At 39.7% G+C, this 10,842-nt stretch overlaps 1 protein-coding gene across 2 annotated transcripts in view; it reads left to right on the forward strand.

The window, feature by feature from the left end:
- The first annotated feature begins 697 nt into the window (after positions 1 to 697).
- The window catches only part of aldh1l1 (aldehyde dehydrogenase 1 family, member L1), a 26,949-nt gene continuing 16,804 nt past the window's right edge, over positions 698 to 10,842 (forward strand). For both annotated transcript variants that reach the window (XR_004796728.1, XM_035661537.1), the window contains exons 1-7: positions 698 to 855; positions 2,952 to 3,097; positions 4,203 to 4,437; positions 4,518 to 4,683; positions 6,698 to 6,799; positions 7,024 to 7,113; positions 8,423 to 8,557. Coding sequence is in view for 1 of the 2 variants with exons in the window: in XM_035661537.1 (XP_035517430.1) it covers positions 2,971 to 3,097; positions 4,203 to 4,437; positions 4,518 to 4,683; positions 6,698 to 6,799; positions 7,024 to 7,113; positions 8,423 to 8,557 (855 nt within the window). In the remaining variant the exon portion in view is untranslated. The remainder of the gene's footprint in view (positions 856 to 2,951; positions 3,098 to 4,202; positions 4,438 to 4,517; positions 4,684 to 6,697; positions 6,800 to 7,023; positions 7,114 to 8,422; positions 8,558 to 10,842) is intronic.

A 10,842-nucleotide genomic window follows, 5' to 3' on the forward strand; every position in this document is an offset into this window, starting at 1 on the left:
TGTGTGTGTGTGTGTTTATATATCATAAACAATAACAATAACATTTGACAGTGAGGCAATAGTACAGAGTGCAGAGGATGATGAAATAAATATTTTTGTGCAGGTTTTATTTTTTAACAGATTTTTGGGAGGGCTTTTTTTGCCTTTATTTGACAGGACAGGGGAAGATAGACAGGAAAGGGGGGACGACACACAGGCCGCAGGTTTGAATCAAACCCTGGCCCTACTACCATGCACGCCCGGTTTTCTTTATTTATATGGTAGGTGGATATTACAGTATACATTACGCAGAGCATGCATATGCAATGCATTTGCAGTGTTTATATTTATATGTTCTAACAATAATTCCAATGATGCAAATAAATAATTTACAGGTAATGAGAAACTTTCTCAATATTTTGATTTAGAATCTCAAAATATGACTCAGCATCACAAAGTCATTATTTTAGAGATACTAATTCAAAATACTCCTTGTCATGACTTACAAAATCTTTTATTTTTCGTCACATTGGCGGAAATGGCCTTCCATATTTCCATACATACATTTCTGCTGATGTGAATATGTTACTCCCTTAAAAAGTAACGTTCTTCCAGCATATTGCAGGACAAACTCATAGTCGCTCCTTATTGAAGTGTAGTGAGTCAGTTGACAGTTTGTGTGTGGGATTGGGTTGGTTCAGAAACAACCCAGCCCCCCCTGCAGCCTTATGGCCCGCGCTGTCCAATCACTCTGCTTTATTTGCATGTTATGTAATTTGGGCGGCCTGTGTGTGTGGCTGAGGGGAGGAAATTAAAAGCGACCGTCTGCGTCCGATCGCTCTTTCCAGGCAGAGGAGCACTGGGTCTGCAGGCGGGGTAAGGACTTCACTTCTGCTTCATGATTCTTTGCATGATGCATAATGTTAGTTAGTGAGCCTGCGAACTGCTGATTGGTCTCCTGTCACACACGCGCGCGCGCACACACACACACACACACACACAGGTTGTTTGCATTTGCAACAAGAGCCTGTTGCTGTTTGCAGCAGCTGTTGAGGATATTAATATTACAGCTCCACATTATGGCTGCTGCACAGGACTTCACGCAGTGCATTGTGGGTAACGTGTGATTATAGTTCTGAATGTTAGTTTAAACTTCATGTCTTGTAACTGAACAGTGTCCCTTCAGTGGGCTGTCAAAGCCTCGCATCTCTTCCGTGCTTTTGATTGGTCAACACCAGAGGCATGAGCTACACTGACGGCATCGATTGGTTGGCAGGACAGCAGGACCCGCCCCCTGTCTGTTCAGGGTCAATAAACTGTCAAACAGACAGTCATGATTACTGAGCACTTGGCAGAGGTTGTTAAAGTTCACTAAAACGGAAGTAACAACTAAAACTAGGTGTGAAAAAACACTTTGGTTCACTGAAATAAAAATCAAAACTACACTTAATAAATAAACAAAAACTAACTAAAATTGTTTTGTGTACAAAACTAACTCAAATATAACAGAAATATTCAGGAAATGTCCCCAGTCTGTGTAAATTAGGTCATATGTGTGTGAGGAGGCATTTGTTTGTTGAGACTGGTATGTCTACATCAGCAGTTCTCAACCTGGGGAACCTCTGGGGAATATTTTAATTTCACTATTATTTCTTTAACTAAAAGTTGAGAGAATGTATAAGAATGATTATTATGTTCATATGTTTCACACTCTTCACTGTTACTGAGCCAATCTACAGTTCAGACAGGGGTAGGCAACCTATGGCTCTGTAACCCCTGTCTGGTGGCTCCCTGTGGATGTGACGGAAATTTTATGGAAATTAACAATTTTCATTTATCATTTTGTTGGCCTAAAGTGATTCTTAAATTATCCAGTTGTAAAAATGTGCAGCCATTACACACTGAATAAGAAAATGCATTAACATGCCTTCTAGTCTTGAGTCTCCCCAGCAAGGATAGTTCCAAATTTGCAGCTCCAGACGCATTTTTTCTTGGCTCTTTTGACCATAAAGGTGGCTGACCCCTGGTATAGACAGTTATGGAATAACTAAATCTTATCATCTTATTAATATGGGTCCACAACCTGATGGTCAGTTAAGAAAGTGGAAAAATCAGCTAGCCATGAAAGCGAGCTAACACGACATGACGACCCAATGACCCCCATTTGTGAGCGATTGCAGTCCTGTTTTGTCAAGAGAAACTCCTGGAAAGGTCCTGGAAAACGATTTCTTAAAGAGTGGGAGCCCTGTCGTATTTAAACTAATAAAAACTAAAGTAAAGCTAAACATTTTTAAACATTAAAAACTAAGCTGAATTGAGAAAATCAAATCAAATAAACTAGTAACGCATAATGGCTGCATGGAAGTTATTAGTTTTTCATCATATATATGAAGTTATAAATATAAATATAAATGCATTCTTGTATGTCCTTTTGATAAAGTATTGCAACTACATCTAAAATCCATTTTAGCCTTTTCTGAGAACACATTTGGAATGCTAGTAATCCACATGTACACACACATTCTGCCTGCCTGTCTGCACACAGTTTTTCATGCTAAAGCCATAGAAACCGCCACAGAGCTGCTCAGTTTGCCCTTCAGACCTACAGTCAAGACTTTCACATTTTTGCACAGAGCTTTATTATGAAATGTCTGCACACACTCACACACACACACACACACAAAGCTAACAGAAGCACAGGCATGTTCTGTCTTGCTGAGTTTATTCTGAAGTCAGTGTTCTGTGTGCCCTTTAGCCAAAGACAAACTAGTAAAAACTGACACCTTTCACTTGTTTCATAGTTGTAAAGTACTTGCAAGTCTAAAAACAGCATATGCAGGATGTAGCTCTTAGATACAATACAATAAACCCCCACTTGCTTTATTAAATGTGACATTCTTTCCCTCCTATGTGACATAATTCATATTGTTTGAGTGCTTGTACTAATTCCAAACATTTTCTGGCGGTTTCAGAACACAGTGAGGTGTGAGGATGAAGATCGCAGTGATTGGTCAGAGTCTGTTCGGCCAGGAGGTTTACAAGGAGCTGAGGAAGGACGGCCACACCATCGTAGGAGTCTTCACCATCCCTGACAAGGATGGCAAGGCTGACCCACTGGGTGAGAACTTAACCGGGACTGGGAGCTCCAAACCTTAGCTTTACCTTAGCATCCATAGGACCAGTTAATCCCAGTTCAAACCAGAGAGTCACAGCGAGATGAAACTGTTTAAGCACTTTGTAGCGAAATGTTGCAGCGGTATAATGTCACCATTCTCAATAGCCAATCAGCTTGTACGGAAGTGCGCCAGTCAACTCAGTTACAAACTGTCAGCTGGTGGAAGTGGCAGAGTTTTGGACGGAGAAAACAGAGGATCACCTCATCAATGCGTTTGAAACAAACCTTTAAATTTATCCGTGCACCCATAGACGGCTCCAAATTCTTTTGCCGTTTTCATGGTTTCATGAATAATATGCTACAAATGATATCCAGCTACAAAAAGCCTGAAAAGCCGGCAGTTAGAATGGAAGCTATGGATTGCTATAGATACTCCGCTGGTTGCATTAGTGTGAACTGGCAAGTTTCAGAATGTTGCAGGCCAGTCCATTGCAAGTAGTTACAAGTATTTGGTCTGAACTGGGCTTTAGAGTGAAATGAATGAAAATACTGTGTTTGCTCTTGCTAAAGCCTAATTGAGTGTGAGTTTCCAAGCAAAAAAGTCATAAGTTTGGCCACGGCTGCCATTAATAGATGGTGCCAAATGAAATTTGGACTCCTCACACCACTAGTTTTATCACTTTGGTCCCCTAAACCAAAAAAAAAAAAATCTGTATTGGTGTCCAAGTACGGTGTGTCATCACCTCATCATCATCTTTATATCAGCAGTAACCAGCAGTAAGACGTCCAATCCGATACCAGATTTATAGCACTGTATAAGGAAGGGCTAGAAAGTGTAGCCTTATGGTTATGAGAGAACTACAAATTCCAACATTTAAATGAAACTATGATTGGTCAGCACGAGCTGCTTGTGTTTCTGTTGGAGGCACAGATTGTAGAGAGTGAAGCCAACATGAGGCTCACTGTCTCCTCATTTATCAAAACAATAAATTGACAGAGAATTATATATAACAGAAACAAATAACAAAGAAATAATAATCATCCTCTTTAGATTTCTTAATCTTTTGTGGTTGTACATTTGAGATTTGATCATTCTTTTGTCCTGCAGCAACTGAGGCGGAGAAGGATGGCGTTCCCGTCTTCAAGTTCCCCCGCTGGCGTGTGAAGGGCCAGGCTATCCCGGAGGTGGTAGCTCAGTACAAGGCCACTGGAGCCGAGCTCAACGTCCTGCCCTTCTGCTCCCAGTTCATCCCCATGGAGGTCATCGACCACCCCAAACACGGCTCCATCATCTACCACCCTTCCCTGCTGCCTCGCCACAGGGGGGCGTCCGCTATCAACTGGTGAGTGATGCACACGTTCATCGGGTCGGGGTAAGCATTGTGACAGAGCCGGTCTTTGACCTGCTGCCTTTGGCACACAGGACCCTGATCCATGGCGACAGAAAGGGCGGGTTCACAGTGTTCTGGGCTGATGACGGACTGGACACTGGACCAATCCTGCTGCAGAGGGAGTGTGATGTTGACCCCAATGACACCGTCAACACAATCTACAAGAGATTTCTCTTTCCAGAGGGAGTCAAAGGCACAGTGAGTGTAGTGATGGAAAAGGCATTGTGGGTAGAGAAAACAGGCTGTGCTAGTTGCTTAAAAGGGATGTGATGATGTACGATATGATCCCGTATCACGATATAAAACACTTGATCATGGTGAATTTCCATTATCGAGATAATAGTGAATATCCTTGCAGGCCTAGCGGTCGAGCTCGCTAATATACAGCCCTATATTGATTCCCTGATTTATTTTTCAATTGCCACAAAGGGGTAACCCACATCTGTTCAGTTCTAAGCCTCACCATGTTTGAAGGCTCAGTTTGCCCATTGTATTCCACTGGATGTGTGGAAATACTATGAATTCCAATCTAAAGACAACAGGGAGATAGGGTGTCGCATATATGATGCAGTAAGAAAAAAAAAGTCAACTAAAAGGATTCCAGTATGTTTTAGTTCCATTGTAAGAGTTTTAAGCATAGTTAGAAGATTATTGTGATCAAATCATGAATTCCCAATAATCATTGCATGAAGTTATCATATTGTCCCATTCCCAGCAGGAGATATGAGTAAATGTATGGAGTAACCATAAAATACACATTTACATGAATGAAAACACTTCCCAAGCTCTATGGGAAAGTGTTTATCTAACAAACCGTCTTTGCTCTCACCTGCCATAGTTAAACTTTAACCTGCTTTTGTTTTGCCTCAGAGGTTAAAGCGGATCATCTGGCACACACTGTGGTTTAGTGTATTTTTATATTGAGTGCTCAGTCTGGATACAAAGGGTGCATTATTTGCGATTAGAAGAGACAATTATTTAGGATTATAAAATGTAGGATTGACCACCAAACGATATAGATGTGCAAGTATTGTTTGTCTAAGTAAGATATGAGTAAGATATCTTACTACTGATTGTCTACTGTTCTGTTCAACATTATGTACATTTAAAGCTGTTCATCTTTTTTTTGGCCACTAGTAGGCATGGGACCATAGGAAGATTTTTATACTAGAATCACTTTACCTTATATTTTGTTAAGACACACATATATTTACTCTGTGTTCTTTATTTTGGAATCTATACTATTACCACACATCTGGTTAACGTTTTTTGTTCCACGCATCCATAAAGTAATCAGGGTAAATCGTTTACTTGGTACAGTTTTTCTTTTCATGGGTTTATGAAAAGGTTTAGATGACCCTCCCTGCAACCCACTGAAATCGGTTTGGGTCTGATTGGGCTGTTTATGTGGAGAAGTTTTATTCTGTTTGGCCTTTTAAACCAACTATAATAAAAATATTAGGTTCCAAGTAAACATAGCTAGTGAAAGTGTAACGTAAATCAGGCTGATATTCACTGTGATTACATAACTTGAGAGAGTTTTGAGAGTTTGGTCATGATGGACATGGGGGAGCCTGCATCTTTTCAGTCAGTCCAAAGGTTGTCACCATGGCTAAAGTCTTGGCTTACCCATTGCATCCCCCACAAAAAGTTAAACCAGATGTGTGGAAATAGTCTAGATTCCAAAGTAAAGAACAGTGACGCAATAATCATGTGTTTCTTAACAAAATATAAGGTAAAGTGATTCCAGTAAGTTTTAGTTTTAGTCATTTTAAAAGTATGGTTGTATTAGTAGTAGTAAAGTATATTTTTATGATTATCATGATAATATTGTGTATTGCAATAATTAATAATAATTATTATTATTTTGGCCAAGATAATAATTTTCATATCATCCCATGCCTAGTGTTTGTAAAATGCTGTGGTATTATTTTTCTGTGATTTGTACTGAAGGAATCAAAACTTGTGGTATGGTCCTTTTTAAGAATAGGAGCCATCACCATTTCCGTTATTAAATCTTTACCAGTCCCAACATGTAGGTAAAGAAAAGCCATCATGTAAATAAATGAAGGTATCATGTTAAGGATCCTCATGCTTGTCTACCTTCAGTGGCACTTCAGTTTCCCAACATAACAAACACTGTGATGGCAAAGTCTATAAAGATAGCACGCGTTTTGCTTCAGTGACTTGAAGTGCACTGTTGTGGTTCCAGGTGGAAGCAGTGAGGCAGATAGCAGAGGGGAAGGCCCCGAGGATCACACAGCCACAGGAGGGAGCCACATACGAGTGCATACAGAAGAAAGATAATTCCAAGGTAATGTACAAGGACAGCCACACAGTTCTCTACACTCTGTTATGGATCATGACAATGGATGATAATGGAATCCATTGAAACTCTGTTCATCACCTTGGGCGCCTGAATTTTCAATCTGAAATTGTGATCTTGCAAACAATGAATGGTTTTCAAAGTAAAACATTTCATTTCTTTACATTTTGCTTAACACATAATGACGAAGAGATTCCTCTGTCTTTTGGCAGATTGACTGGAACCAGTCTGCTGAGGCTCTCCACAACTGGATCCGAGGGAACGACAAAGTGCCCGGGGCCTGGGCGGAGGTCGATGGACAGGTAACAAAGAGCAGCACACCATTCATCTGCATCCTTCGTTTCTCTGTCCTGCCACAGGATGGCACTGCATGTTATAACAGAACTCATATCTTATGATACATGAACATTAAATGTCATTATGTAACGCACTTTAATATTGAAAATTGACTTTATAGGGGGAGACAATGGTTTGAGGCTTTACATCCGAAGTTTAAAGAATGCTTCATATCTGTTGTGAACAAAAAGTTATAATTCATATACCTGGGCAGTAATCCTTTGTTAGGCCAGCACTTCTTAATTAAAGGACTAATTAATGTACACTCACGCATCAAGCTCACACTGACTGACATTTATGTCCATAGCCTCTAGTTTTTGGTTCTGGTTTTGTTCAATTTAGTTAAAAAAACATTTTAGTAAATATTCCACGAAAGTGGTGTTTCGTGTAACTTTAAGCTGGAGCAGTGGTTCCCAACCTGGGGGTCAGGACCCCCACTAGGTGTCGCCAAAGCTTCATGGGGGTTCGCAAGGCCTTCTTGATTTAAGGCATGTAAGAAAACTATATACAGTAGGCCTATATCTTAGTGTTTTGTTAATTTCTGTGAAGAAAACTAAACAAAATTGTTCTTTTTAAAGTTTGCATTTATACTTAAGATCTAAATTTTAAAGACCTGAACATGAACTCTATTCACAGAGCATTCACTCACTGATAAACAGCCTTGTCCTGCATTAGAAAAGTATGAAGTTAAAACAACTATGGAGACCTATGAAAAGGAAATACTGAATTTGTCAGCCTTTTATGTTCGATAAAAAACAACCTAATACCGAATTGTATCAAAAGTTCCTCAAAATATCAGGAAAACTAATCTCTACTGCAGTATTCACAGGAATGCTCAAAATTCATCCAAACTGCTAATTTTACACAAACTTCCTGAAATATTCATAAAATATGTCCCTTAGTCAGGGGTCATCAGTTTACTCAGTGATTTCCCTTCAAGAAAAGGTTAGGAACCACTGACCTGGAGGAAGCTGCCAGTAAAGGGATGAGCCGGTTACCTATGGATACCGTTGATAAAGATGGTTTGCTTTTATTGGCAACATGTTACAACTCAGCCTGTTAAACCAAAGGTCCTCCTGTGGCAGGTGATCTGATTAGCCATGAGTGAGTAAAACATTATCTGGATCCTTATCTGTTCAACCAACTAAACAACCTTACCAGACCCCCAAAAAAGTCTGTGCCAGCCCGAACTGAGCCCGAACCGCGTCCGAACCGCGTAAGCAGTTTTGGTATTGCCTTCACCACATTTGGTGTTTTGTGCCTCTCTTCCTGTAGAAAGTGACTTTCTACGGTTCCAGTCTGGTGGATAACAGCCCCACTAACGGCCAGCCCCTGGAGATCACCGGAGCTAGCCGACCTGGCATTGTCACCAAGGCAGGCCTGGTGCTGTTCGGCAATGACAGCAAGGCAGTAAGTCAACTCATGAAGCTTTTTACCAAATTCCACCTGATGTTCATAGTCAAAACCAAATCATCATCATCATCACCCATGGTACAAAAATATAATCTGTATCTGTGATGAGTTTATTACTGCAGGTTACTAAAAGTTTATAACTGTTCTGCCTTGATATGAAAGCTTATGTGTGCAGCTGATGTTCATCTCTTATGAGAGAACAATGTCATATCATTTTTGGAATTTGATTGCCACAGTATTAGGAAAAACATGGTAGATTTCTACCCTGCTGTGTGGCTGATGCATACAAACATGTTTCTACAAACTTTATTACCATAATAGCACACACAGTTGCAAGAGAGCAGTTTAAAGCAGTGGTAGGATTTCTATATAAACACCCAGTTGAAATGAGAGAGAAGAGTGTCCTGTTAACAAGATGCTGTAGATGGAGGCTGCAGGGTTCCCACGCGCCCTGGAAAACCTAGTTTTCCAATTGTGGAAACAGCTGGAAATTGATTGAAATGATGAAATATCCTGGAAATAATCTATGTTGTCCTGGAAAATTGAAATTGTATTTTAGCCCCTCACTCGCCTATGTAAGCCTAGGTGTGTATTTAGTTTGAAACTGTTGGTAGGATGAGCTGTATGACACTTCAAAGTGCCAAAGTACCAGAAGCAAAGTAGAACTGACTTGCAGTGATCTTTTTGGCATCAAGTCTATTTTTTCCAGAGCAGCAGCAAAATTCTGATATCTCCATGCATGCAGCCTAATAATGTACATTGTTGGTCTATTTTATATATTTATAAAAAACAATGTAAAAATTGCAGTAACTACGAAATCCAACCAAAAAACCAACTGTGCTCTCCCTCTGTTTCTCAGTTACTGCGGCTTCAGTGTCTGAAACAATAAGAAATACAGATTTCATATTATAAGACATCAAATTAGATTTTAGATTTTGTCAGTCACTTACTGCACTCTGCCTTTGCGCTACCTACTGTATATATCTGCTAATGATCCTTACTTCTTCATTCAGACATAACAGGACACTTATGGAAAGAGCTGCATGCTCTTGTGACAAAGACTTACTGGATTCAATAATGATCACAACTGAGCCCTTTTATCACCTTCACTCCACCAGGCACAAGTAGACCTGGCCTTGGCCAACGTGGAATGTAACCCACAGCTCTCGTTCTTCCTCTTGTTGCTTAGAGAGAAAATCTCTCCAGGTGATAGGCACACTCCAAAAAGTCTGAAATACCAGCATCTAGATGGGATCCTTACTAAAAACTGGGGCTAGTCCTGCACCGCTACAGTACACACACGATTCAGAAAGCACAAGACGACAGTGATATATTTCTGCCGTACATTTTCACAACTGAATGGGGTTTTTCAAGCTTTATATTTTCTTGTTCACATAGCTGGTTTACAACAGGTTCATGATATGACTGAACTTCGGCAGAAGAAAAAAATACAACTGATACGTACAATAAACATAAATGTGTTAAACAACAATGTGACAGTGCAACATCACCAGCTAACAGACAACGTACCACAGTTGTACGGCATATGTTATTATGGTGCACAATACTTCCATTTAAAAAAATAAATGTTAAATTTAATTTGCATTGACAGTAACTGAAGGAACACAGATATTGGTTCTATCTTTTGTAACGAGCAGGTTTTACGCTGCAGAGTAAAATACTGGTGGTTCATATTAATGTTCACCACAACTTACAAACACAGATGAATTGTTGGTAGAATAGAATCCAGCACATGAGAAATTGTAGTCATTTGTAGTCAGACAGTGCTCCATTGTTTGACTGTAGCCTTGTGATTTAGTATAGATTCTCTTTATTTACTGAGTCTCTACAAGGGCTGGTCATTGAACCTCAATGAATGTTTGGTACCAACCAAACTGTGTCTGTAGGACTGAGTATTAAAAGCTATTAAGTACCAAAAGTTGCTATCAATTACCTCTTCAGATTCATTGTCAACTATTCCTTCAAATCATGTACTGTCTGATTACAGAATAAGTAAACAAGACAATGTGTAGGGATTTAGTGGCATCTAGCGGTGTAGATAAATCCCTCTGTAGATAAATTTGCTCAAATATCCAAGTTGAATTTTAGTGAAATAAAGGTCAACATTGGTCATAAATCATATTCATTCAACTTGGTTTCACTCCATGTTTTTCCCACCTGCAGTGGCTCTTTGCCCTACAGTTTGAAAACTGCTTTTCTAAGGTAAAGAAAACACAACCATTCTTATTTTCAGGTGATTATACTTTACACTACTCCATACT

The sequence above is a fragment of the Morone saxatilis genome, unplaced genomic scaffold, assembly GCF_004916995.1.
Source record: "Morone saxatilis isolate NCDOM2014 unplaced genomic scaffold, NCSU_SB_2.0 Contig18, whole genome shotgun sequence".
NCBI lineage: Eukaryota > Metazoa > Chordata > Actinopteri > Moronidae > Morone > Morone saxatilis.